Consider the following 27,799-nt stretch of genomic DNA (forward strand, 5'->3'; position numbering starts at 1 on the left):
TGGATTAGATTTCCATGTATCATTTGGGGACTACGGTGTAGTAGCCTAGTATGTCCGCAGTCGATGAGTCTAGTGAATTATTATGGAGATAATAATTCACCAAGCCAGAAGGAGTTTTGATAGGTATGACTCATGGACAACTCGATATTAGACCTAGAGGGTCACATATATATGGTAAGCGTTGCGATGAGTAAAGGTTCGGATATGAGATATCCGCCGGAGCCCCTATCTTATTGGATATCTAATAAGTCCCTAAATTATTGGATCTGATGGACGAGATCCAATAAGAGCACATGAGAGATTATTGGATAAAGATCCATTAATCTAAGAGACTTGGGTAGATGGATGAAGATTCAATACCCAATAGGAGATGATTCATTAGAGTTAAGTTGATAGGAGATCTCTATAAATAGGAGGGATTCAGTAGTTTATAGGCTAGAGCCTTTGCTTGTCTTTCATGTTCTCCGCCCCCTCTCCACCTCAGAGCAAGCTTGGAGTTTTGAGGAGCGTCGTCGTAGCCCTACTGTGTGGATCACCGCTAAGAGGAGAGCGCTTGACCTTCTTCACCCTCTCCTAGAGATCTACAAGGATTCAGGGATATATGATCTTCCTAGGTAACACAATCTATTCTATATGCAGTTTTAAGTTTTGTGGATTTTTACGCACTAATCTTCGCACGATGACGAATATATCTTTGGGAATTGAGGATTTTGATTTCTATTCTTCCATTGGAAATGTGATGTCGCCCCCCAAGATTTCCCAACAGTTTTCTCGACCTAAGGTTTGAGGTGAAGGGAAAGGTGCTTCGAAGGTTCGAAAGGCTGGAAGGTGATTACATGGTAAAAAAGCATTGGTGGGGCTCAAGGTGCAAAGCGAGTCCCATCATAGAAGCAAGACTTATAACTTAGCCACTCCTTCAACTTTCAAATATCCCATCAATGGTTTTTCACTCATGAGCCACATGAATTAGCAACGATAGACTTTGATCACCCAACATGGGCACTTTGACAATCTTATGATAGGTAGGCTGAAGTTTTTCTCTTTTGCATCTCTAATATAGGTCGAGCGAGGATGATCTCCCACCACCTAATGGCTGACCTACTCCACTTGATGTGAGTCCCTCAATAGTATTACCAAACTAGTTTGAGTGGCATTGCCTCTATTCCAATCTTGAATTAAGTGTTCGAGGTTACCCGATGTGTTGATTACTAATGTATTGAACCAACGCATGGGGGTGTACTTTCGAATCCCATTGAACGAGCTCATAAAGTATGCATTCAAGGGTTGACAATTGATAAGGAATATTCACCCCCATCAAAATTAGACACAAGACTTAGTCTAATTCACGTGGACACTAGTCCAAAATTACAATCAGGAGAATATTTCATCTATACCTAAAAAATGATAAGATGGAAAACATCCCGAATATTCTCCTGGTTAATTTGTTATAAAAAACTATATATGGAAAAATAATCAAGGTTAATTATTATTTACTAAAATTATTCTCATAGTTATTTGGTCATAAACTTGAGCATGAGCATGTAAGGAAAACTAGTCAACCGCAACCTCGATCCTCATGAAAGTTGATGCATCTAAAATTCTCTCAAATTTCAAGCAAGGATTTAAGCTTTGTCTTCTATAACATCTCAAATTTTTTGGGCATGCGACCTGAATTAAGTTATGCTCGGTATCACCAACATTACCACTATTAATAGTGTTTTTAGTTATTAAGCTAAAATATTAAAACTTCATTTAAATATTTGATTTATCATTTAAATCAATAATTTTAATCTATTTTTAATTTAAATTAAAAAAATAAAAACAAATAATTTGTCAAAGTGATAAGGTGACTTTTAAGTATATAAAATTTTAATATATTCTTGAAATTTATCGATAATATTTAGAAGGATATTTATGTTATATGAAGATTTGGTGGGGGCAAATGTGCTATTTCAAAAATTCAAATGAACCGTCCGTAGTCGAGTTCTGCAGTTAGAACGCGGTGAGCAACAGTAATCAGAACCGTTCGTTGTGACATCGCAATCCATCCAACGATCCAAAAATCGTCACCACCCTCCCCATTGTACAGTAAATTTCCTCAGCGCTCCCACGATACACAGAGTCGGTCGCGCCCTTCTCGTCCGCCGCCACCACCGGTAATGGCCGTCACCAAATCATCCTCGGCCTCGGCCTCCCTTCCGGGGGACGAAAGAACCCCAATCTCACCGTCCTGCGCATGGCGAACCAGCGGTGGTGAAGATATGGCGAGGCAGAGGTGTCCGAGATGCTTCTCACCGCCTACAGCATACCATCCTCCCTTAGGCCTCCCTCGGCGCCGACCGCTACGTCACGTCCCTCACCACCATTAGTGACGTTGAAGTCTACAGCGACCTCCGGGTCATTCAACATTCATCATCTCGATTAATTCGGTACCTTTTATGGTGGGTTTTTCTAATCTATCCTAGGTTTGCTAGCTAACAACAATCCACGCTATCAATTCCTTTTGTTGTTCGTTGACGATGGCACATCGAGGACAATATGTGAACCCTGTGAAGTTTGTCCAAGCATCTGGCATAGCAAATCAGTTCAGGTATTTCACCGATGCATCTCTCTTAATCTCATCCACATATGGGAGTACTTCTAATTGATTGGCTTAGGGCACATTCTTGGTTGCTCAAGGTAACTTTGGGGCTGATTCTCACTTTTGCAGTGCAGGAAAACTACAATGTTGAGCAATATCAGATAATAATCTAATTGGGATTCAGCCTCCCATAAATTTTAGTGTTTGACTCTATTGATCTGAGAGCAGTCTTATGAGTCATTATAGCAAGGGCACAGGTTGAGCACTTCCATTTTACTTCATTATCTTCTCTTTCATAGTTAATCAAGTCACTTGGTCTCATAATCATATTCTTGCCTGGCTATATCCACTGTTTTTCAAAATTCTTAGGCTCAGAAAACACATGACCTACGATTACATTCTCGTTCATTCATGCTTGGCTTCAAAATGATTTTAAGAGCATTGATTTGATTCAGGTAGTGATTGGATGTGATATTTTAGGTTTCAGCTAAACTGAAACCTACGAAATCATTGTTTAAGAAGCAGCATTAGTAAATTATAATGATCCCTGAGGTCATGGCCCAAAAAGGGATTTGCATTTTGGAATCCCTAGTCCCATGCAATGAAGCCTCATCAAGAAGAGATTTGATTTGAAATAGGAGAAGAGGAATGCATGTTTAAACCAATTTGCTGGTAGACTTTAGATGAGAAAGAAGAATGTATTCAGAGGTGATGTATGGCCAACTGGTTCGAGCTGTTAATTCATGAAATGTTTGGCTTGAATCTAGAGAATAGACAAGATGTACAAAGGTATTAGAGAACAAATTTGTCCCTACATGCTATGCATTGGCAATAATAATTTGTAAATGTCCTGTGGTTTTTACTGCGAACCATCGAGGTTTCTAGATCTGTTTTCTGATAAAGAAAGACTTGTGGTGTTCTAGTTATTTATTCATAGCTTTATTTCCTAATGTCAGGTCTCAAGTATAAGTCCCTCAAAAATTAGTTTATTTCAACTGAGCCTTGTTTAGTGTATCTTTAAGAATATGGTAGGATTATATAAAGTTCCCTAATCAACTGTTAGACCATTAAAAAGTGGGCTTCAGGTAGGTTTTTTTCTTTTTCTTCCAGAACAGCTTGAGATTATTATTGCTGGACACAGAAGTCAAAGCCCAAGTATGTATTTAGTGAACCGGTGAGACGTATGAAGTTGTGCCTAACTCCTTGAACGTGTTTCATAAACAGCTTGATCTAGGAGTATCAATCAACGTCTTGACTGAACCCTCATTGTTATGCATCGAGATATGAAACCCAGTGTTGGACTTGTACATTTGGAATCTTATGGTGTTAATTCTCTAGCATAGATGAATTCATTGGAATTCAATGAGCATGCCTAATTTGAATGGATTTGAGCTCTATAAGGAGCTTTCTTTGAACGAAAAAAAATGAGTTTAATGCCTTTGTGAATAAGCACCCATCCAAAAAAAAAAGGTGCACCCATCAAGAATTGAATTTGCATTTATTGGCTCCCAAGATCAATTGAATTTGCATCCTGCTCATTCTTAGGTAATCTTGAGGGACTGTGTATGGTGTGAGTTGAACTTTATATTATCTTTTTTATTCTTGTTAATTAGCAAGAAATGCTTATTACACCTTATTCTCAAAATTTTCAGCTGTACGTGTTAGCCATATTTGACAGGTTAAAGGAAGAGAAGAAAGGTTTAGAGGGTCAACATGTTGACCAGATTGAACCATTGAATTCATCTGAAGAAGATGGAGACAGCCAAAAGGATGGCTGAGATGAAGGCATCATTTATATAAAGTAGGGATGCCTGCAGCACAGGACTTGATGGAGCTTTGGTTTGAAATCCACATGGTAAGATTTAACCTCCCAAATGTATAAGAAATATAAAGCTGTGATGTCGTGGGGGTTGGCATCCACAATGAAAAGCAGAGCTGCTTGCCATACAAAAAGGAAATCTTCTGGAGCTATGGTTTCAAATCCACATTGGTAAGGATTTGACCTCCCAAAGAAATTATGAGACTATGATTTTGAGGTGGTTGATATGCATAATTAGTTGGTAAAATCTGTTCATTAATCTTTAAACTTCAGGTTGAGTTTGGATCAAATTCCAAGATTGAAGAGTAGATCAATGCCTACGTTTCTTAGGTATATCTCCGGTTAAATGATTAACCCTGAATTGAGAATATGCATCATTACTGTCCTATCAGGATAATGCTGCCTAACCTTGAGATGGATCTCTGATGACAGGAGGAACATGTTTATGCTTCTCCATATATTTGATTTACTCTTGTAAGATCAGTTCATGCAATCATAGGAGCATCATAGCTCAGAGGTATCTGCGACAATCCGAGAAGATCTTGGAAGTGGGTTTCTTTCATAGTTTTGTTTGCTCAAAAAGAAATCGCGTGATCATTGTCTTTAAATTTGTTGCAGGTGATGCTAATCAAATTGTGAAAATGAAAGGCGATATTGGTTGACAGTGAAGTAGAATGATCGAGCCTGGTTTAGCGTGGTGTTGATGGAAGACAGGTTTGATGCCTTGGCTGGCACACCATGACGCTGGCGAGCCGCATTCTATCCAAAGGGAACTACTAGTACAGTGGAAAGCTTCATCCTTGTGCATACAAAAACAGACAAGCAAGAGCTTGATAGAGAAGAAGGGGGAAAAAAGAAAGGCAAAGAACAAGTTAGCTTGTTCCCCATCTGGACCTTTTGCCAAAGCTAAAGATATAGGCACGTAAAGTCACCGCTAGTTCACATCTTTTGCTCCGAGTAGTTGGAAGGTCATCAGTATTAAGTCGTGACTGCAGCCTTGCTCTTCCACCCGGGAAGCAATCGCCGATCTCCTCCCCCACCATGCACAGAATTCAGCAGTCTGCAAATAAGAAGTAAGCATAAGCACACGTAAGACTACGATGGTGAGGCTGTGGTCGAGCCACTGGCCTGTGTTGGCTCACGCAGATGGGCCCCATCAGTAATCATGTGACTTGGGAAGCTTCATGGGAACTTTTTCTTTTTCTATCACAAGCAACGTGGAGCATAGGCTGTCACTGCCCCCCACCCCACCCGATATGACAAACAACACAGGACTATCCATCATTAACGTCTCACCATATTTCTAATATTAGTCATCATCATCATCCGCTGGAATCGGCGACAGCCCAGCTGCTCTCGTGCCCTTCGTCGAGCCTGAAAACTCACCGGCCACCTAATCAACAGTAATCTTGCGCTCTCCCTTCGCCATCGGACGGTCAGATTCTTTCGACGGACCACCGGGTCCACCAACCACCGCCGGCCCCACGCGCGCTCGCCGCGCACGTGCCTGCGGCAGTGGCACGCTCACTCGAGCAAATGGCCGGCTCAGGTTCCATGTGCGTCTGTTCACTCCCCTCCCCCCTCGCATGTGGTACACGGTATGCTATCACCATCATGCTTGATAGAACAACATTACCATATAATAGTTGGTGACCCACAAAGAACAGGAATCGACGATCCTACTTCTTTTTTCTTTTGCTGAAGAAATGATGGCCTTGGTTGACCATATGTGCAGCTGGGAACGCAGATGCATCCAATTTCGATAAAATGAGTTCAACATGACATTGCATCAAGGTGATCAGTAATCAATCAACTATAGGATAGGGAAGGATGTGGTAACGTGGAAATTGTTCCATTCATTGATCTCGTGCATTGCACGTGTCTAATATCAGCTGTTGTTGTGACAAATCACGGACAATTGCCACATCCTTATCATCATGACGGAACGGGTGTTCCGCCAACGGTAGTTATTGCCTCATCATCGATGATGACCAAAACGGACCGTTTCGAAAACCCCGTTACGACGGGGTCCCGTTTGTAATTTACGAGCTTTCTTAACTGAAGCCGTCGCCCGACTCGGTTCTCACCCGATCTCGAGGTAAGCTTACCGGTCGGCTAGCTTTAAATCAGGGCTTCTGACGGACCACACTCCTTCCCTACCCTCCTCATTCGCCACGCACAGTTTGGGCCCCAGAGCCGGTATACGGGCCACGACTAGGAGATGGGTAAGCCGAACGGCGACTCGAAATGAAGAGATGAGGGGCGGACGCCAAGGGGCGGGATTTAATCGGATTTGATGAGCCAGTTTTAAATTCCGAGCCGCTCTGTTAAAACCCGATCGACGGACACGAAAGAGAGTGGCTTCTCTCAGTTGCTCTTGCTCTCGGTAGCTCTGGAAAGGACGAAACCCAGTCCATTACTGAACCCAAAGCCGGAGGGATCCGCGAAGAAGAAGAGGAAGAAGAGAAGGAGCAATGGGGAAACCCTCGAGCTCATGCTTCAAGATCATCGGCTGCGGCGGCGGGGATGCCATCGACGACGACGACGACGATCTCGGACCGGAAGAGGTAATTTCGTTTAGCGTCTTTGTTAGTTTCGGACCTTTTGGCATTCCGATCCGATTTAATTGGTTGTTGTTCGAGCTGGCATTGGAGGGACCTCTGTGGATCTTTGTCGAAAGTAGTTAGTATGTGAGCTTACTTGGATCAAACTTCGCCTCGCTTCCGATCCGTGCCCTGGATCTCTCGAGTTCCATTTTCGTGACCCAGATGAAGGAAAGAATCTGTTTAGCTAAAGTGATGTTGACCAAATTATCAGATTCTTTCCCAGATGGTTAAATCAGTGGCTTTGACCCAGTTAACTCCATAATTAAGCTGCACTTTAGTAAGCTTGGTTCATCTGCATGATCACCTGTGCATATTAGCATGAGGATCGTGGTGGGGATTGACGGATCATGGTGGATGTTCTCCGTCATACGGATCTGTAAGATTGAGGTAGGTCGTAGGGATTGCTTGGAAGCATATCGGAGATGGAAATCATTTCGAATTGATCTCAGAAGGATCTGCCTGACTGCAATCTTGCATTCCGTTTACTGTGCGCCTGAACTGAGTTAAATCATTCCAACTGTTGAAATGGAGAGATTGTTCTGCTATCACTAGTACAAATATTGCCTTGACCACACCTGATCATGCACTTTCAGCTTGTGGATAGAAGAGGAAAAGGAATATCATAAATTCTATTTGGAATTGCTGGGCCCACACAGAGAGTAATGTTGCACTAATGTAAGTCTTGGGGGTGGCTGCTAGCCCAAATTGTTAGTAGATATCTTGTAGGAACTTTCAGTTTTCACTTGAATGACTAGTGCTGCTAATAACACTTCTGTGTGTGCACCAAAAGAAAACCAAAGAACAAAACAGTACATGCACATGAGGCTTTCACAATATGCCATGAATTTTGTTTTTCTAGATATCTAATATGAGCATTTAGTTTTTAGTTAAACAAGCTTTATCAACTATTGATACTAAATAACGCATCTGCATGTGGACAAAAGAAAACCAAAAACTAAAAATTCAATAACATAAGTTTTCTGTAGCTAATGGTACAAGTTGACAAAGCATTTTGGCACATATACCAGTTGGATCTTTAATAACTTTATTGACGGCATATGACCTGCACGCAAAAGAAATTGAAAAAACAAAACACGTGCACATGCAATTAAACATAGTTCAATAAACTAAGTTTTTATATTTAATGGTACAGTTGACAAAGCATTTTGACATATATACCTGTTGTTTCTTTGGCAACTAAAAACATCGATGTTCACATATTATTTTTTTGTCGTCCTAATACTTATTAAGTGTCATTGCTGTACAGATGTTAGTGAATATTTTCTATATTTTTCAGGCCAAAGCTTCATCGGATAAGCACAGGTGGAGTTTCTATAAGAGATCGTCTAAGCATCGAGTGCTAAGCAACACTGTGATCTCAGAACCTGTATCCATTTGCTCTAGCAAGCAAAGTCAAGAAGTCACGATTACTAATTTCCATTCACCGAAATATGCTTATCCGGAGAAAGTCCAAATACAACAAAGGCCAATTGAAACCTCTCCATTACCATCGGAGATAGTAAGTACCGAAGCTCCTCCATCGAGTTCTAACAGAAGTACAGATACAGTTGGTCCTGCCATCAATGAATCTGATGCTGTAATTGTTCAGTCTGCTATAAGGGGATATTTGGTATATTCTTTACCTGATTCTGACTGTTAATCATGTTATATTGCTTGTATTTACTTTCTCACCTTTAGAAATATCTTTAGGCCAGGAAAAAGCTCCTTAAACTTAAGAGCGTTGTCAAGTTACAAGCTGCTGTACGTGGACATCTGGTGAGAAGGCAGGCCATTGAAACTTTCCGGTGTATTCAAGCCATCATAAGAATGCAAGCACTTGTAAGGGCTCATCATGCTCGTCAATTAGTTGAAAAATCTTCTCCAGAAGATAAGAACTTCCAGGTAGATAAATCAGAGATCCTCAAATTTTTTTTGGTGTTTCATCTGATGGTGTCTTATTGCAAGGGCACCATAATACCAGCACTTTCAAGTACATGTTACTAACTTGATCATCACTATGTAAGAAACAATATTAACGTGCTTCTAAGAAACAATATTAACGTGCTTCTAGAACTTTGAACATGTTGATTTTGTTTTGGCCTTGGATAAGTGTCTGAAACTATGCAATTCTTATAGATGGGTCTTAGCTCCACAGCTTTCTCTTTGTCAGTAAACTTCTTAGTCAACAAACGATAGTGGGAAGCTAAATTCTTGTCTGACTGTGAATTGTGATATTCAGAGTTCTTTTATTCCAATTGCTTCAAACCAATGCATTTATGCACATGACTTTGTGTTAAAGAAGTGCCTAATCCTCATTATCTTGGTAGTGTTTATGCTATCTGATAAGATAATAACTATCATATATCCTTTCCCAAATTGTCACTAGTTTTATTGCGTTATATAACTCCAATGGTGGGCTAGGATTTTGTTTTTGAACTGTGTTGATTTTGACGATAATACTTATGTTGAAAGATCTGGATTCTACTTGTAAGAAAATGCATGCTAGTGTTATGTTTGTGCCTCAGTATGGGTCTCTCTACCAAGCATGTCTATCCCATGATGAATTGTATTTGATCCTACTGATTAATGTGGTTGATGCTTGTTAAAATTTAATTTTATTTTCTTAAATGTTTTTACATTTTTTTTTGTTAGGGAAAGGGAGACTATTTTGAGAAATCAAAAACATCAATCGAGAAATTACTCTCCAATAAACTTGCTCGTCAGGTATGGCTACTCACCCTCAATTTTTGACGTATTGGATTTATCTATTAATCTAATTTGCTATTATGCGAACTTGCATCTTATGATTCTTCCAAGCTTCTGGAGACTACACCGAGGTCAAAAACTATATATATAAAATGTGAACCGTTGAAGTCTGATTCAGCATGGAAGTGGTTGGAGAGATGGATGGCTGTAACGTTACCAGGGCTAAGCCAGCAACATGAGGAAAATCTCAACCAAGATAGTTGTGCTCTAGATGGGAATGCTAAAATGGCAGATGATGACTCGGCAACAGAGATCACACATTCAGATTCCTCAGCATTATCTGATTCTAAGTTGGCTCCAACGGAATTAGTCATGACAGCTGATGGCAAAAATAGTTTAACTACAGAAAGTATTGGTAGCTTTGGCTTTCAAAATCCAGGAATTGTTCCAGATAAGTCCTCCAAATCTTTAGGGGAGAGTGATTTTGAAAACAAAGAGCTCAAAAATGAGGTCTTGAACATCACAGTTCAAGATTGTACAGAAACTGAGATGGCTAATGAGGAAAGTTTGGATTCTATATCAGACCATAAACAATTGCAACCAAAGATGAGTTCAGAAATCTTAGTTGATTCTGTACCTGATAAGCTTGAATGTAAAGTCAACTCCAATCATACCAATGAAAGTGCATCGTCTGAAACACTGGAGAATGAAGGAAAGAAATCTGTAATTGGTCCAAGAAAACCACGCAATCCAGCATTTGCTGCAGCTCAGTCAAAGTTTGAAGAGCTGAGTTCAGTGTCAACTGTTGGTCGGTCTGTTAGTCCTGTTTATCAAACTGCTGTGTCAAAATCAGAAACAGAGAGCAACAATATTCGAGTGGATTCTTTTACAAACAACAACGAAGCGATTTCAGCAGAGAAGTCAATGTGGCAGGATTCAAGGGTGGAAGCTGAGATTTCAGAGTTTGGCACTGAAATATCTGTCTCCTCCATGCTTGCCTCACTGGACAGATCTGAAATGGAAAGTGGGGAAGTTGTTGAAACTGGAGCCCTGGAGAAACATAATAATTCATTCAGCGCTGATGCTGAGAATCCTATTGATATTTCTGATTTTTGTGGCAATGAGAATGACTCTCGCTTGACTTCAGATATAACGGTGCCACAAAGACCTCATGGAGGTGACCAGACTATGGCCAACATGAATGCTTCTACTGGCTTGGTGCAGGTTGATCAACATCCAGCCGAGTCTACTACTTCAGATGTGCAGTCTCATTTGGAAGGTATGACAGAGCAAGCTAGGTCGCCTGAAGGAACTCCTAGGGGTCATGTGACAATGCCTGATCTACATGGAACTCCATCTAGTGATGTCTCTGTAAATGCCAAAAAGAGTAAGAAGGATAATAACCTGCCTACTCATAGGCAAAGGTCTAATTTGGTAGGTAAAAGATTGCCGTGTAATCCAAACAATGATTCAGGTGGAAGAAGTAGCTCCGAGAACTCAACAAAGGATTCGAAAGTTCCAAAGAGACGTAACTCAGTTGGGATGGCAAAAACTGAGCATGTCGATCAGGAACCCAGGCTCAGTAGCAGCAATTCTCTTCCAGGTTATATGCAAGCCACTGCATCTGCCAGAGCTAAAGCCCATGTTAGTACACCCCCAAAGTCCAGCCCTGATGTGCATGATAACCAGCCTAAGAAGAGACATTCTTTACCTATCGAAAATGGAAAGCAGAGTTCATCCCCTCGCATGCAAAGATCAGCATCACAAGCCCAGAAGACTGGAAACAGCAATGGAGTTCATTCTCCTCATAACTCTGCTGGTAATCACTGGTCTTGTGAACACTCGGGTACCGCAGACTCTATTGCACTGTTGTCTGCACTGTGTTAGGATGTGATTTTCTCATGTCACAGGCGATGTCTGCTTTTTAGGTGTAAAGTAACACAATCTCATATTAAGAATGCTTTTCTAGTTGGATAAAAACTATCTTCCTCTCTAGCTAGGCATGTGTGCCATTGCATGTGACTATCATACATGGATACATCTATATTCTATAGAATGATTGGGTAATCATCCAATTCATGTGGCATTTCTAGAGTAAAATTTTCTTGACTTTGTTTTTAGATGACCAAAAAATTAAAATATTTTTTTTCTTTTATTCACCTCATCTATCGATATCTTTCACTGACATGTTTGAGTTGTTCCATCAACTTTTCAGAGAGAAGATGGCAAAGATGATGAAGCCTCAGGAGCAACAAACAATCTGAACCGTACAAGTTTGTAGTAATGCCAGTGTCATGTTTGTGCCTGTGTTAGTTTATTCAGTCAGTTATTGTCTTGATGTACTCTGTAAGCATTGGGCTAGGAGGAGGAGCTCATGATGACAAATGAAAATATACCTCATTGATTCTTGGAAGCTCCTACCATCAGGTTATCCATTGCCCTAGAGTTTCTGTGAGTTATACAAGGTTGGATGCTGGTGAGAGTTTGATTTTTGACATGCTATGCTTTGTGTATTTGTTTGCATGTGTTTTGCAAGTTTGTAATTTACTTCTGGTAAAACTATGACTGTCACTTATATCTTACGGGCGTGTCATAAACATAGGGTTGGATTGATTCCCATTTATAGACAACATCATGCTCTTTACAGTCTCATTCTACTTTGTTGTGCATGCCTTGCATTGCGGATTTGACTGCTAAGGTTGCATAAAGATGTAGTGTTTCCTGCATTCCAGATGCTCACATTGGAAAATTATGCACACCCTATATTTAGTTAAGTTGCATGTTCATGAAAGTTCAATTTGAAGTCGCAAAACTATGTTCCTAGGGCACATTCCACCTTCCACTCACACAGGTAAGGTGTAAGCCTGGTTTTTCAAGTGGCACATCGACCTTTTTTGACTTAATATTTGCTAAGCTAATGGTCTTGTCAGTTGTTATGTTATCTGGAGGGTCGATTAAAATTGATGTCATAGTGGAAGCTTTCAGAATCTAACAGTATTAACTCAGGTCACACACATACACACAGGAAGACTGATTCTTTCAAGATATGGTTAAGTTAGAAGCCTTCTCTCACCGTTGTGTGGGTCTTCTGTTTGTTGAGCAATCTTAAGTAGAAATCGTTGGCAAATGAGATTGTGAATGTGTTTTTTTGCCTTGGAGGAATTTTAATGTGGTTACTATACTTTGCTGTGTGTTCTTCCCGAGAAGAGAATACAATGTTGTGTGCTGGTGTGAAGGATAGATGAATGCTTTTGGGTATTCTAATTAGGAACTTAGTGAAACTATCTTACGGTCAATAAAATGTCTGAAAAATTAGCTCATCCAATACTTCATTGCTACATCTCCATATGTATGAAAATTTTGAATAGCAGAGCATATTTCTCTAGAACTTTTTCATTAGTAAATCTTAGTTGTGCATGAAATGAAGTGGCTCAGCTTTTCACGAGCTTTATTCGATCTGTCAACCGAGTTCTTCTAGATCAGCAATTGCATATAACCAGAGCGTCCAAGTTTAGTGAGCCTGCTGGATATTCATTGATGAATTAAAATGCTCGACCCATCACTTTTCGTGCAATATTGTCAGTCATATTAGGATATGAAAACCGAGTCTCTGGAGATCTTTGCAATGTGTATTTTGTTGTGTTTAGCTTGTTAATATATGAGGTTTGATTCACAGGGACAGAGACCGACAATGCAGACAGGTTTGACAGTTCTTCTTTTATTTCCATTTATCTTATTTCCAATAGATTTCTGTTTGTATACATGCTCATAGGCCCACCAATGCAGACAGGTTTGACATTTCTTCTTTTATTTCCATTTATCTTATTTCCAATAGATTTCTACTTGTATATATGCTCATGTGATGCAGGGATAAGAGCAAGGTGAGATCGGTAAGGGAGGACGGTGGGTGGTTCTAAGAGGTAGTCCGGGTGGCCTTGGTGACGTTGATCATTCTGACGGCGATGAGCGAGAGCAGTGTGCAGGTGGGCACGAAGACGAAGTTGGGGACGAGGTCGATCCGGAACTTCTTCACCTGCGGCACCTTCTCCCCTGACTTCTTAAGCAGGACGGCGGCCGCAGGGACGGTTGTTCCAACCCATATCATCGCAGAGGAGGAGCTTGCCTTGTACTCCTCCACGTTCTCCTTCATGAACTCCACAAGCAAATCCTTCCTCGTCTTCTGCTGCCCCGACTCCTCTGTCTCCTTAGTTGTCAACCACTTGTTCTTGAAGAAATCCTGCACACAAAACAACATCAGGGAGAGAGAAAGAAAACCCCAGGAAGAAGTTTCCATAGCTCCACAATCTCTCTCTCTCTCTCTCTCTCTCTCTCTTCTCTCTCTCTCTCTCACATTTGCCAACGAGGGGGGCATATCCACGAGGACCACATCGGAGCTTCCGTACTCGCATCTCCTTGATTTTATATACTAACAATCTTGACATCCTTGTGTTTTAGCTGGCAATCAGCAAGTCTCGGTAGCCATCCATACAAATCAAAGACTCTGGAAATTATTGGGGACGAGGAGTCGGTAGGCAGGCAAGCTCACCTCTATTTCCTTCTGGTTTGCTTTGATCTTATAATGTTTACCAGGCATGATTGCATTAAAATCGCTGCACCACCACAAAAAAAAAGAAATATGAGATCATACAAATGATTTCGATACGGAACAAAAATAAAAGAAAAAGAAGAAGAAGAAGAAGAAAACAGGCACAGAGAATGTTTACTTGCAAAGCGAAAGGAAAGCATTGTGAAAGTCCTTGTAGGTCTTGATCTTTTGGTCGCCGAAGTATTTGGTATACACCTGATCCGTAGATAAGGAATCCACCCCTGGCAGGCCTGTAGGAGATAATGAATCGTCAAGTAATCAATGTGGGAAGACAAATTACAAGGGACAGATGCTTTCATGGAGCGAGGAGGGCACTTGCCGAGCTTCCCAAGAACGCTGATGGGAATGCCCATTCTGAAACACGACAAAAGCACTCGTTTATCGCAGGGCAGGTGAGGGCGGGGGTGGGGATGATGGAGGTGGTAGGGAGCTGCTTTATTTATGGCTGCAGAGGAGGAAGAGGAGGAGAATTCGATGAGGAGGAGGAGTGGAAGCTTGGAATGTGTGCCTTTCCCCCTAAGGGGTCATGTTTTGTGCTTGTCCTCTTTGATTCCTCACCTCGCCAGCAAGCCATTACACGATGCCAATCCATCCACCATCCTCAAGAGGCTGGAGAAGGCTATTTCCTCGCAAATAAATTGGCTCACACCTACCCACTGTAATTTGATCCCCATTTTGAGTGACTAATAAATTCCTGTACAGATCCTATGGATACAAACCCATCCATCAACTTGGATCCATATACCCTATGGTATCTCCATCACTAATAGAAAACACATCATTGGTACTGATGAGAAAAGAAAATTATTTTAAAAATAAAAATAAAAATAAAACACACATCTCTTGAAAAAAAAATTAAAAAAAAATTCAAAAAAATTACCCATATTTACTTGCAAATTCTGCTCATGAAGAAGGAGAAACATGTGGCCCACACTAACCCACTATAATTCTCCTACTACTATGTAGCTACGAAACCTCTAGGTAGCAAAGACGTAAATCATACATAATGTTCTCACATCCCCCAGACACCACGAGTCGTACTAACTTTGCTGTTGGGTCTTGATGTAAGCTCGTACAGTATTCGTGCAAAGGTATCGGAGTGCCTCCCATCTGACATAAGGATCTCCGCAAAGCTGCTCTCGTGTGCCAGAAGCACATGCCGGTTTTGCGGCTCGGACACTAAGCTTTCCAGTATCATCGCAGCTTTTCTACAAACGTCAGGCACAGGATGCGGAGTCTTCACCACTTTGAAGAGTCTGTCGATGGCCCTGAATTTGATCATGACACACGCATTAGAAGAACTACAGCAGAGGGAGGGGCACGATTGAAGGCTTCAGGCTGCTCACCATCTCTCGCTTGCGAGCCTCACTTTGCAATCTGCATTCACCTCTGCAAGATTGTAGAGTGCCCCGACGGCAGCTGCTTGCGCATCGACGGTTGGCAGGCTAAGAAGATCGACTAGTCTCTTGTACATCTGAACAGCAAAAACAAGATCCACCTCACAATGTAGCTAGCTACTAACCATACTGCTTTCGGGTGAAATGGCCGAAGCATAAAACTATAGCAGTTTGGCATGCACTTGAGAAACAAATATACACCTCTGCTAAAACAAATATACACCTTCAAGAGTCCAACGTGATGTGGACCAACGAGAGGAGTTCACTAAATCCCAACCACTGTTGAAAACTGATGTATTATGCGATGTGGAATACTGGGAATCAAGACCATGGTAGGTTATCCATAACCAAATCAGTAATGGGTAACTGACCTCTGGAGCTGAAGGAAGAAGAAACGGCTCGTTATCAGGATTTATTATGAGGCGTCCAAGCAATTCAGCAGCTGCACAATGCCAAGCCTTGACCGAAGATCCAAGCATCCCCATGATGGCTTGAACTGCACGTTTCTCACTGCTTTCATGGGGACAGTATTAGGATTTGCAGACATAAGGAAATAGATAGCTATAAGAGGGATTTTTCCGTTCGAAGACTCACGTCATTGCGATAAATGATGGCTTAGACGAGCTAAATATACGAAGGTCCAAAAGCAGAGCTAAATTGACAACCGTCTCCAGTGCATTGGTCACAAGCTCCTCATCTTCTGTACAAACAAATTAAACAGAATAACTTTAAAGCCTGGCATTTTCAAAATAAGTAACTGATAAATATTTGTGCAGATTATCGATAAGAACCACATGGTCGTGCCTAACTATATGTGAGCCATGTGATTAGTCTCGGTTTTCCACTTGACAACAGCAGTTGCATCATCTGCATCATTCATTCCTCAACCAGTAATCAGCAGGCTTTGCTATTTCCCATACTACTTTATGTCAATCCTTTTATGTAAATTAACAACTGCTACTTGCTTATGGATAATGGGTTCAAGCTATTGAAAAGAATCTTCTCTGCTGTCTGGTAAGGTTGTGTACGCTTGACAGTCCACAGTGGCAAAAGCCTACTGTCTTTCAGATACTCTTGAATTAACTAAGAGAATCACAAAATGATAAAGACAACACTTTCAACTGTCTGGATCCAACCACAACAAAATATTAGTCTCAAAACATGCGAAAAGTCAAGGTAGGTATCAATAGCAAAATTGACAAATCAGAAACCATACAAGACTAAAGCAACTATATTCCCTTTGGAATAACAAATGAACATTGGTTACCAAAAGAATTTACCAAAAGCGACTAAAACTTAAAGTTTATCATAAAAGTTATGTACCTGTGTTCTGATCCTCTATGCATTGGAACATAGTCTCCAAGCAATGCCTGTGCTGTGCCATGATTGTTTCATTATCAGGCATGAAAGAGAAGTTCCTAATGATGTTAGAAGCAGCAACGGCACACTGTTGCTTTGCTGCCCGACCTTCTTCATCCAGGTTAAACAAGCCATCATCTTCAAACCACCAGTCCATTGACCGATGTTTTTTCCCACTAGATGCCTCCATATTAGATGAACTTTTATGACTGCAATAGAAACTATCAAATTCAATCCAAACATCATAGTAAAGAGATATATAAGGGTGCCTGAAATGAGAAGTTGGCTATGCGAATGTCATTCTAACACACCCAGGATGGGAAGTGGTATCAAGACTGCTTGTCGCTTCAAACTCGTTTCCAAAACCTGTAACCACTGAATTTACACCCAATGTTCTCACTCGTGCAAGCTTTGTATAGTCTCGAGGAAAAGCAATGTCACGCCAATCATCAACCTTACATGCATGGATGACATGAAAACCTTAATGTGAGTATAACACTAAAAACATAAGGTTTCAAACCAAAATGAAAAAAACTTAAAATACAAATGATCTTCACGATTTGTAGAAAAACAAGTGTTCTCATCCATATGCTTAAATGAGTTCTTAACCATGATAAAAATTAAAGGCCGCAAGCAGCTTAAAGATGGCATCACTTTTGGTGATTAAAACAACAAAGAAAATAGTTAGAAATTAGAACCACATAGCACCAATCTAGGAAGGACAGCTGCTATTCTATCAGATCTCCAAATACATGGCATGCAACAAACTTACCTCCACAGAAATTAAATGTCTTAAAATATTAAACAAAATAAATACAACAAACAAAAAAATACGAGCACCTACAACTTGAAGGAGAGCATCCAGCAGTCCAGGTATCTTAGCGAGCGCTGTTGAGTCTCTTCGTAGATCATCCTTTTCTTTAAAAGAAAGCAGGGTAAGTGTGTTCAATGCCCATGTCAGCTCACTCTTCAAGCCACTTTGCAACGCCAAGACAATTCTTTTATTGTTATGATCTGTAAAAATATATTCAGTACAATAACCACGTAAAGGAAACATAACACCTTTACTATCAAGTTAACATCAAATAAGCTCCCTATCTATGCAAACACCATTTCATGCTTACTCAATGGACATCACACTGAAACATCATAAAAGAAAAAGGGAAAGAAGGTTCCAGTTGACTCATTGGTTGTTTATAGCTCTTAGATGCACATCATTCTCATGATGAATCTTGTTACTCCCTTTTTCTCTTAGACTCATAGGTCCAAAAGGCCCCAGAAACATTTTGAGATTGGCTACCTCCCACCATCATGCTCTGTTCAGGGCAATCTGTCAGATTAAAAACCATCAAATCTCTGTTTATCATTTCTAATAAAGTTCTTTTTATGCCTTGCTCCACCTCTCGTAAATCACTATCCTGATACATTGTTTCTAGTGCCCAAGATTCTGATCCAAAAAGCGCATGATTGACCTCTGGTTTGGGCTCACTTTATGTGATGAACTAAATATAACATTGCTAAATGAAACTAATGATTTAAGTAAATTATGCAGAATACATGTCAGCCGGTGGCTACCACAATCTATCACAAGTTTATTGTTTTCTGTTAGAACCAACTAAACATGGTTGATTCAACTTCCTCCTGTCCAGTTTATCACATTAATTTAACTTCCTATGTTGAATAGGTTTTCAAAAGGCCCTATCCAGTAGCTCGTCCCCAGAGGACTCACGTGGAAGAATAGGCGTGCCATAGTTACCTAAACCAACGAGAATTTTTTGGTCGATTAAAAGTTCTGCTGGAACACAATCTTGTAGCTCACGATTTGTAGAGTTAATACTATCAACAATCCAAAAAACGATATTTTCAACGAAAGCGAAAAGAAAAAGAAGCTTCTTTAAGCAAAAATATGCTACTCAATACCATAAAAGTGATTCAAAGTTCTATATAAAGCGGGGGAGAGGAAAGGGAAATCATTCTCCGTTATCAAATATGTAGACTTAATACCATCAGAGATTCAAAGAACGATACATTCGGCAAAAAATCAGAAAAAGGAACATCTTTGAGCCAACTTTCTGAGTCGAGAGGGAGGGCGAGAGCAGGGAGATGAAGAGGAAGGGGAATCTGCAGGCTAACCGGCGAAGGAGTTCGGGACGTGGAGAGAAGGACCAAGGAGTGACGCCGGAGAATTGGCATCGCCTGCGGCAGCGAAGGAAGCGGAGCTGGCGGCAGCGGCGGCAGCAGCAGCAGCAGCGGCGGCGGCAGCAGCGGCCGCCGTGCTTCCGAACGGGCGTCCGCGCTTGGCGGGCGTGGTGGAGGAGCCGGGCGACTTGCCGGCTTCCCTCTTCTGCATCTCAACTCGCCGTCCCTCCCTGCGCTGTTCGCCTAAGAAGAGCTTGGGCGGTTTGTGGGCTAACGAGGGCGAAGTTAATGCTACCCTCGTGGGCTTTCCAAGGCCCATATCGGCCGAAATCGGATCTGGCCTGTGCTGTCCGAAGCTGATCCGACACATTAGCAGGTCTAAATTTCTTGACCCGATCCGATCCGTTAATTGCTTCTATTTCTCGTGGTCCTTTTCCTTCCTCCTGCTTTTGAAAGTTCCAAGTCGATCAGACGGCCCTCACTTGAGTTGATCGACGATCTTATTCTTTGATTTGGGAATCTGTAAGTGGAAGCACTGATATTAATGCGACGAGCATCGAACCGAAAGAGTGGAGGGGATGGAATAGTACATATTCCTCTCCTAATGCTACGAAATATTTTTATTGGTCTCCCGCATTATATGGTCCATAAAAAGGTGATCAGATAGATGCGAAATTAACAAAAAAAAATAAGTACACGTTAACATGTCTCTCTCCTATTTATATAGATTAGAACGAAGGATTTTTCTCGATAGAACAAAGGATTTCCCTCAACAGAAGAAAGTATTTTTCTGAACAGAACAGAAAGATTTTCTCGTACAATTAAGTAAATCTTTTTTTTTCTCTGTACATATATATAATTCTCCATGTATATATATATATATATATATATATATATATATATACAAAATGATGCTTTGACGTTAGTTAATTTACTACTCTTCTTTTCTCCATTCCCCGACACAGTCGATGCGGTCCTCAGACTGCATCAAAGAAGTTCTCGTCGCAATATCGGGGAATATATTTTTATTATATTGTTTTATATCACGATCGTACTTTTTTTCTTTTGTTTATAAACGATAAATGATAAAGACGAATCGAGTCTCAAAATATTACGATCTTTATCGACTAAATTAATTGATATGAGATTTCGGTCTTTTCCAGTCAGAACATCGTCTCCTAGCTAGCGTCCGAGCTCTCTGACATCTACCCATGGCGGCGTCTAAGGTCGTCGGCAAGCGCCAAGCTTACTACAAGGGAAGAATCACGGCCTTTGTCATCCTCTCGTGCACTGTCGCGGCCACCGGCGGAATCCTCTTCGGCTACGACCTTGGCATCTCAGGTTCTGCTCTCGCGCTGGCTCTCGGTGATCGATCGTCGTATGTTTCACGTCTTGAGTGTGAGGTTTTCCCAGGTGGGGTGACTTCCATGGAGCCGTTCCTGAAGAAGTTCTTCCCGGACGTGTACGCCGAGATGCATGAGAAGAACTCTCACGCCACCAGCAACTACTGCAAGTTCGACAGCCAGCTCCTGAGCACCTTCACGTCCTCCTTGTACGCCGCTGGCCTCTTCGCTTCCCTGTGCGCGTCGTGGGTGACGCAGGCTTTCGGTCGCCGGACGTCCATGCTGCTCGGTGGCGCCTTCTTCATGGCGGGAGCTGTTCTTGGCGCCCTGGCCATCAACGTGTACATGCTCATCTTAGGCCGCGTCCTGCTCGGCATCGGCGTCGGTTTCACCAATCAGGTATACGACCCATCTATCGCTATGTATTCTCTTCTACGACTGCTGCTCCTTTGTTTACCATCGCTTGCAGTCTGTCCCACTATACCTATCGGAAATGGCTCCACCAGAACACCGAGGTGCAATAAACAACGGGTTTTTCTTCTTCGTCGGATTGGGAACACTTTCTGCCAACCTGATCAACTATGGAACTCAGAAGATCCATTCTGGTTGGGGATGGAGAATCTCCATTGGGTTGGCTGTACTTCCGGCCACAATCTTGGCACTCGGCACGCTCTTCCTTCCTGAAACGCCAACCAGTCTGATTCAACACACCGATTCCGTCCACAAGGCGACGGCGACGCTCCGGAAGATACGAGGCACGGATGATGTGCAAGCCGAGCTAGACCACCTAATCGCCGCAGGGGAAATCTCCAAAGCAGCACAGCACCCTCTTCGCATCATCATGCGGCGCAAGTACCGACCTCAGCTTGTGATGGCCATCTTGATTCCGTTCTTCAAGCATATGACAGGGATCGCCGCCATAACCTTCTACTCTCCGCTCATCTTTCGATCCATGGGTCTCGAAGAGAGCTCCTCTCTACTGTCGGCTGTCATCACAGGGGTCATCGACGTGGGATTCATCCTCATAGCCATGACGGTGGTCGACAGAGTGGGCCGGCGCACTCTGTTCATCGTGGGAGGAGTTCAGATGTTGGCGACGCACGTGACGGTGGGAGGGATACTGGCAAAGCAGCTCGGAGATCACGGAGGAGTCGGCAAAGGCTCCGCGTACATGGTCTTGGTCTTGGTGTGTGTATATGTTGCGGGTTTTGGGTTGTCTTGGGGGCCATTGGCGTGGCTAGTGCCGACCGAGATGTTTCCGCTGGAGATCAGATCGGTAGGGCAAAGTATCGTGGTGGCGGTGGTGCTCCTGTTGGCCTCCGTCGTCGGCCAGACCTTGCTGCCCATGCTTTGCCATCTCAGGTCTGGCGTATTCTTCTTCTTTGGAGGGTGGACTTTGATCATGACCGTGTTCGTCATATTATTCGTTCCGGAGACGAAGACCCTGCCTATGGAGAAAATGGATCAGATATGGAGGGAGCACTGGTTTTGGAAGAAGGTGGTAGGGGAAGAAGAAGGAGAAGAAGAGGAGGAGACGAAGGACACTGTTCCGAATGATATAATGATATAAATAGATAGAGGTAATGAGCTTAGTCAGAGGTAAAGACGTAACCAGTCATAATATTTTCAGCAATAAAAAAACACTATACCGATAATTTTTTTTACTGTGTTACAGTATTTTTATACATAATAGTATTTTTCTAAAAATACTATTACAAAAATATTATAAATGCAATATTTTTATAAAATTTATATAAAATATAAATATATTATACTATTTTTTGGTAGCATTAAAAATACTATAACATAGTATAAAAGTTTACCTTTTGAATCGGTCTATGAGAAAATAATAGAAAAAAAGGGTATTTCAGGTATTAAAAAATGGTTTGAAAATTCTAAAAATGAGACACGCTTTGCGAGAAAAACGAAAAATGATTTTTTTTCGTGAATTCGCTCAATTACTATACGTCTTTCGAGAATTAATAATATTATTAATGGTAGTAATATTATTATTAATGGTAGTAATTATTATTATTAATTAATTAATTAACAAATTGATCGTTTTATTTCTTTCATTAATATTATTATTAATGGTAGTAATATAATTAGAGTGGTATTATTATTAATGGTACCATTATTGCTATTATTAATGGGACGACAGAGGGCGTGGTCTCCTCCCGATCGTTCCCGTATCTCTCGTCGCCTTCCGTAACCCGGGAGGGGAGGGGAGGGGAGGAAGGAAGAGAAGGGAAGGGATCAGTGTTCGCGCGATTAACCTCGTTCTTCCTTCAACCAGCCATGAATCCCGAGTAGTGAGTCAATCTCCCCGTCTGTTTTTGCCTTTCTTCGGTATCTGTTAGACTTGCATGGATTTCTCGACGCTTCTTCCCTCTCGATTTGATCTCGTGTCGGCTGTTTGATGGGGGGATCTGCCGCTTTAGGCCCATTTCATTCTTTGCACATTGGGCGCGGCGCGGGTATGTTGTTCGCTTGGGATCTTGATGCTTTTCTTTGTTTTGGATCAAGAAGGAACGTGAGCCCTGCTCCAGATCTGATGATCTGAACGAAGATTCTGATTGTGCAGCGTAATGGAGCGGAGCTGATTAGTCTTTTTCTTTCTTTTGCATTGATTTGCTTGCGAATGTGAATGAATCAAACTTCTTTTACAAAACGATCAACTTTAATTAAAAAGGTGATATTTTGAACATTAAGATGCAGGAAAATAGAGGTACGAGTGGTTCTACCGAGTAGATGTTGAGGGGACGTTCTCTTTCAGGGCAGCTTTACGGCAGTTATTGCTGTCCAACTTTAGTACCTCACTACGTTGGAAAGGAATGATGAAATTACAGGTTGTCTTGGTTTGAAACATTCATAAATGTGGTCCATCCACAGCTGATCCTTCTTTCTGCCCTTCAGCTTGTGTCGGGTTCTTTTGCACAAACATGTTTCCTCTTTCATCCTCCTTGTTATTTTCTTTTCAAAATTGGATGCAAAAAGTACAAATGGATCCTTATGATCATGCATTATCTTTTTGAGAGCATTCAGAAACTTTAATCTTGGTTCCTGTTGTCAAATATTGTGTCCCATCGGTATCTTAGAGTTTCTTGTAAATTTAGAAAGAAAGGATTCTCATATTCGTTCATATTTTGTACGAGTTGGCTTGGGGATCTTTTCAATGGCCTGTGCAGGTTTTCAGCTGAGATAGCAAACTAGTTAGATAAACACACGCTAGGCAAATTACAAAGTCGTGGTTAAACGGTTTGTTCTTCATGAGTTGTACATCATCTCGCTTGATATAACATATTGATTTTGTAATTATTTTGAATAAAAATGAAAACTTAAATCAGTCCTCTTCAAGGAAATGAAATGGTGTTTCAGAATGCCTAGAGCTGCTTTAGTAAGTGTTCCTATGGCCTTACAAGCTGGAGAAAAAGAAGTCCCTTGTAGTGAGAAGCAATTATTACCTGAAGAGCTTAACTTTGTGCCTTCTTCTTCTTGCAGTGACTACTTGTTCAAACTTCTGCTTATTGGTGACTCTGGTGTTGGCAAATCATGTCTCCTTTTAAGATTTGCGGTGAGTGCTTGACTTGTGTTTATATAATTCTATATTTATCTGGAATTTGTTATAAGAAGTGAAAAATGTGGTGATTGTCCTTATTCATTAAGGATAACATTTGTGCATAAGATAGCAGAGAATCTTAGGGAGCCTTGCTCTTGTTTGCATTATGTTGCAAAATGTACAAGGTTTTGCTTGCCTACTTTCTCTGGCTTTACATATCAACATGAATGCTAGACATTCTATAGATGGAATTGATCTTTCTGTGGGAAGGTTTTGTAGTTTCAACAGCATCTTCCTAGGGGTTTGCGGCTAATGACATATCTTCTTAAATTAAAAAATATTTGATTTTTGATCTTTTACTTGGTGGTTTACGGCTGACGGCAAAGGAAACTTTGTGTTGATTGCACGACAGTTTATATTCCATTATGTTTCTTTCTTGATTCTAATCTTTTTCTTAATTAGTTTATTTACACCAACAATAACCTGAGATTTCTGTTTTGAGTTAATATCTTGTAACGTTTCCTTTTGTTGATCAGGATGATTCATATCTGGACAGTTACATCAGCACCATTGGAGTAGATTTTGTGAGTGTGCTTATCTTTAGACATGACTTTGTTAGCATGAAGAATTTAGTCTCATCTGCTCTTGGTATTTGTAGAAAATACGCACTGTGGAGCTGGATGGGAAGACCGTTAAACTTCAGATTGTGAGTTTTCTCGAACTCAGTGTATCAATGCTGGTTACATGAAGTATTCTTATTTTTTGCTACTAATAGTTGCTGTTGGAGAAGATTGGCAGTCCGTATTTTTAATGTGTGATTAGTATTATGGAAAAAAAACTTTTTACAATGACTTATTAATGTTTGTCTTTTTAAGTTAAATAGAGGATTATGTTGGTCCTACAAACATGTTAGCCTACTGTAGGAACCTAAATTTGTTCATTGAGGATGATAAAAAATAGAACATAAATTAGGAAAAGAAAATAAACCACAGGTTAATGAACTTTTAGTTATGATCACTTGAAACTAAATGCCATTTGTAATTCCTAAATATCATAAAGGAGTAAGTTCCATTAACAGTAACACAATATCCTGTGAAAGCAGCAAATGAGGACTTGTCATTGCATCAAAAGATAGCTTCCTGTTATGGCACAGGGCTGAAACTCTACTTTGACTGCAAGAGTCATGTAGTTAGTACTTTATGTTCTATTAGTGCAAATTGGTTTTGATAGCTTTTTATGTGTATAAATGTTGGTCCCTATAAATTATTTCATGAATACTATTGGAAGTTCTATTTTTATCTATCAAAAACCATCTAATTTTTTTGTTATAGTGGGACACTGCTGGTCAAGAACGCTTCAGAACAATTACTAGCAGCTATTATCGAGGAGCTCATGGAATTATTGTAAGTTGTATTGCCATACATCCGTGTAACTTGTCTCGTATATGCTGAGGAAACAAGAGTCTATGTTTAGGGTGGAGGCACTTCCAATTGGAAGTACCTATCAACACAGTTATTTTCCTGTGGTGTTTCATACTCCTTACCAATTGATGCACAGGAGACGTGATCCACAGCCTCCTATCAACCACTCAAAGGTCCTTGAAATCACAGGAAGATTGATATTAATCACAATCAGAAAGAAAAGGAATTTTTTTTGTATAACAATCGCTGATCTTCGTTATCTTGTAGGTTGTTTATGATGTGACAGACCAGGAGAGCTTCAACAATGTCAAGCAGTGGTTGAATGAAATTGATCGTTATGCAAGTGAAAATGTCAACAAGCTTCTAGTTGGAAACAAGTGTGATCTTACTGCAAACAAAGTTGTGTCATATGAGACAGCCAAGGTGATTCTCTTGCTTCTTATATGTTCATCATTCTTGGAACATATTAAAAGCACCATATATGTGAATTTTTCATATAGTTTAGTGAATTAGAAAACTATACATAAAACAGGCTTTAGCATAGTATGGACTAGTGAACCAGGATGACCATGGTTTCTTTGTTGAAATTTCATTGTGATTCATGCATTATCTTTGTTCAATGGATGGTTTGTTAGGTGAAAATGAAACTCATTACCATCTAAAGTCTGCTCTGGCTCTTTTACTTTTCTCTAGTTGATTTTTGATGAGAACAATGTACATTTCCGTCCAAATCTGTTACATTAAAAATTCTCTACTGCCAGTCATTTCTGTTAGCATCTGTCTCTCTTATCATGACAATTCTTAAATCTTCCATGTCTGATTTTATGAACTGAAATAATATTGTTACTCTCGTAGAACCTTCAACTATACTTTCACCAGGAACTCCTCTGGTTTTTGTTGACGATCTGAGAGACCATTTTAATGGTTTTGTTTTCAATAATATAACTCTACCGTGTCTCAAATCTGATGCATATGTTGATCTTACTTTATTTGTTTAGACATCCATTTTCATTAGTCTTTTTGCTGCAGTCTCTCACATTCTGTGCCATGAAACATTGAGTGATATTTCACCCAGTGTCAGCTTAATGTTAAGGCTCTTAAGATCAGAATCAATATATGTGAGAATGTGTTACTAAGATTGGCTTGATTGGCCATGTTGGATCAGCAAGTGAGTTATTTGTGAGAAAAATAAATCCAAAAAGAAAAAAAAGAAGAAAATGTGAAATGAAAATAGGCACATATTAGGAAAATAATAGCTTGTATGTCTGATTCATTCTAGACGGCTGAACTTGTAACATCAGTAACCATCTGGGTTTGCCCATATACTCAAAAGCTGAAATCCTGTAAGGGTGGCCGCATGCTGGTTAGCGGATAGTCTGTTCAGGTTTGGTAGGCCCCAAACTCTTTCCACTTGATATTTCTGGGCCACATCAGGTTAAAGACATAGCCTCACCTGAATCTTATCTTCCCATATCTTATATTTCAAAACTCGATTTTTAACTGCTTAAAGGTTGAATCGATAAATTCTTAGGCCTCAATCTTGGATTAAGAGAACGTTTTATTACCACAGATGCATAATTCAGTAGCTAGGTGTTTGATCACATTTCCTGTGCTGCTTACCATGCTTGTATGTATTGCACTAGGCATTTGCTGATGAAATTGGTGTCCCATTCTTGGAGACTAGCGCTAAAAATGCGACTAATGTGGAGCAGGCGTTCATGGCTATGACTGCTGCTATCAAGAACAAGTGGGTGGCTTGTCGTAGTAAGATCTCTCTAAGCGTAGTGTGCACATCCAAGTTGTTGATGAATGTGTTGTGCATGCATGGATGCAGGATGGCAAGTCAGCCTGGCATGAACGGCGCGAGGCCTCCTACTGTGCAAATCCGTGGACAACCTGTCAACCAGAAGACTACATGCTGCTCTTCGTAGGCTGGCCTCCTATGTCATCTTGCATCGCTACCATTACTGCTAACTGTATTACCCAATTCTTTTATCATTCTTTCTTCTCCCTCCCAATGCGTCTGTATAAATGGTGATCAATATGAAATGAAAGCCTTTGGGTTCCGTTTGCTTTACAAATCCTCCATGTGTGTGTGTCATTCGAGTGCTGCTATGAAATACCTGCTATGTGGTTGAGATATGTATCACCAACATGTTAAAGAGATAAAAAAAAATATTACATGAGAGTTATTATTGGATTGATAGAATAATTGACTCGTTAACAACTTACTTTTGAGCTTAAACCATCGGTCAAGAATGCT

The 27,799-nt window shown here is 40.7% G+C and overlaps 5 protein-coding genes and 1 long non-coding RNA gene across 8 annotated transcripts; 4 read left to right on the forward strand and 2 right to left on the reverse strand.

Annotated features, from left to right (window-relative positions):
- The first annotated feature begins 2,126 nt into the window (after nt 1-2,126).
- On the forward strand, nt 2,127-6,068 carry LOC135616079 (uncharacterized). Of its 2 annotated transcripts, XR_010488267.1 has the most exons (6): nt 2,127-2,590; nt 2,711-2,838; nt 4,234-4,571; nt 4,674-4,730; nt 4,833-4,917; nt 5,019-6,055. It is a non-coding gene; the product is annotated as an uncharacterized LOC135616079 (long non-coding RNA). The 2 variants fall into 2 exon arrangements; XR_010488266.1 differs by having other exon boundaries at nt 2,711-4,571; nt 5,019-6,068.
- Nucleotides 6,069-6,733: 665 nt separating this feature from the next.
- On the forward strand, nt 6,734-12,364 carry LOC103990451 (protein IQ-DOMAIN 32). Its single transcript, XM_009409587.3, has 6 exons — nt 6,734-6,967; nt 8,304-8,636; nt 8,717-8,908; nt 9,659-9,730; nt 9,824-11,531; nt 11,928-12,364. Exons 1-6 carry the CDS (start codon nt 6,875-6,877, stop codon nt 11,945-11,947), a joined length of 2,418 nt encoding a protein of 805 aa, XP_009407862.2. The 5' UTR covers nt 6,734-6,874; the 3' UTR covers nt 11,948-12,364.
- A 1,048-nt stretch (nt 12,365-13,412) lies between these two features.
- On the reverse strand, nt 13,413-14,933 carry LOC103990450 (uncharacterized). The gene is made up of 4 exons (XM_009409586.3): nt 14,638-14,933; nt 14,437-14,548; nt 14,259-14,322; nt 13,413-13,949 (listed from the first exon to the last, which is right to left on the reverse strand). The coding sequence occupies exons 1-4, from the start codon at nt 14,669-14,671 to the stop codon at nt 13,626-13,628; spliced, it is 534 nt and encodes a 177-aa protein (XP_009407861.2). The 5' UTR covers nt 14,672-14,933; the 3' UTR covers nt 13,413-13,625.
- A 251-nt stretch (nt 14,934-15,184) lies between these two features.
- Nucleotides 15,185-19,465, reverse strand: LOC103990449 (armadillo repeat-containing protein LFR). The gene is made up of 8 exons (XM_009409585.3): nt 19,208-19,465; nt 17,919-18,088; nt 17,386-17,528; nt 17,039-17,283; nt 16,310-16,415; nt 16,087-16,225; nt 15,665-15,792; nt 15,185-15,586 (listed from the first exon to the last, which is right to left on the reverse strand). Exons 1-8 carry the CDS (start codon nt 19,422-19,424, stop codon nt 15,331-15,333), a joined length of 1,404 nt encoding a protein of 467 aa, XP_009407860.2. The 5' UTR covers nt 19,425-19,465; the 3' UTR covers nt 15,185-15,330.
- Nucleotides 19,466-20,330: 865 nt separating this feature from the next.
- LOC103990448 (hexose carrier protein HEX6-like) lies at nt 20,331-22,201 on the forward strand. Its single transcript, XM_009409584.3, has 3 exons — nt 20,331-20,554; nt 20,627-20,955; nt 21,026-22,201. The coding sequence occupies exons 1-3, from the start codon at nt 20,425-20,427 to the stop codon at nt 22,124-22,126; spliced, it is 1,560 nt and encodes a 519-aa protein (XP_009407859.2). The 5' UTR covers nt 20,331-20,424; the 3' UTR covers nt 22,127-22,201.
- A 519-nt stretch (nt 22,202-22,720) lies between these two features.
- LOC135582265 (GTP-binding protein YPTM2-like) lies at nt 22,721-27,611 on the forward strand. Of its 2 annotated transcripts, none has more exons than XM_065116401.1 (8): nt 22,721-22,868; nt 24,058-24,130; nt 24,652-24,699; nt 24,774-24,821; nt 25,447-25,518; nt 25,804-25,959; nt 27,180-27,283; nt 27,371-27,611. In XM_065116401.1, the coding sequence occupies exons 1-8, from the start codon at nt 22,855-22,857 to the stop codon at nt 27,465-27,467; spliced, it is 612 nt and encodes a 203-aa protein (XP_064972473.1). In that variant the 5' UTR covers nt 22,721-22,854; the 3' UTR covers nt 27,468-27,611. The 2 variants fall into 2 exon arrangements, with proteins under 2 accessions (XP_064972473.1, XP_064972474.1); XM_065116402.1 differs by lacking the exon at nt 22,721-22,868 and adding an exon at nt 25,589-25,709.
- Nucleotides 27,612-27,799: the final 188 nt, after the last annotated feature.

Source organism: Musa acuminata, chromosome BXJ2-7, assembly GCF_036884655.1.
Source record: "Musa acuminata AAA Group cultivar baxijiao chromosome BXJ2-7, Cavendish_Baxijiao_AAA, whole genome shotgun sequence".
Lineage (NCBI taxonomy): Eukaryota > Viridiplantae > Streptophyta > Magnoliopsida > Zingiberales > Musaceae > Musa > Musa acuminata.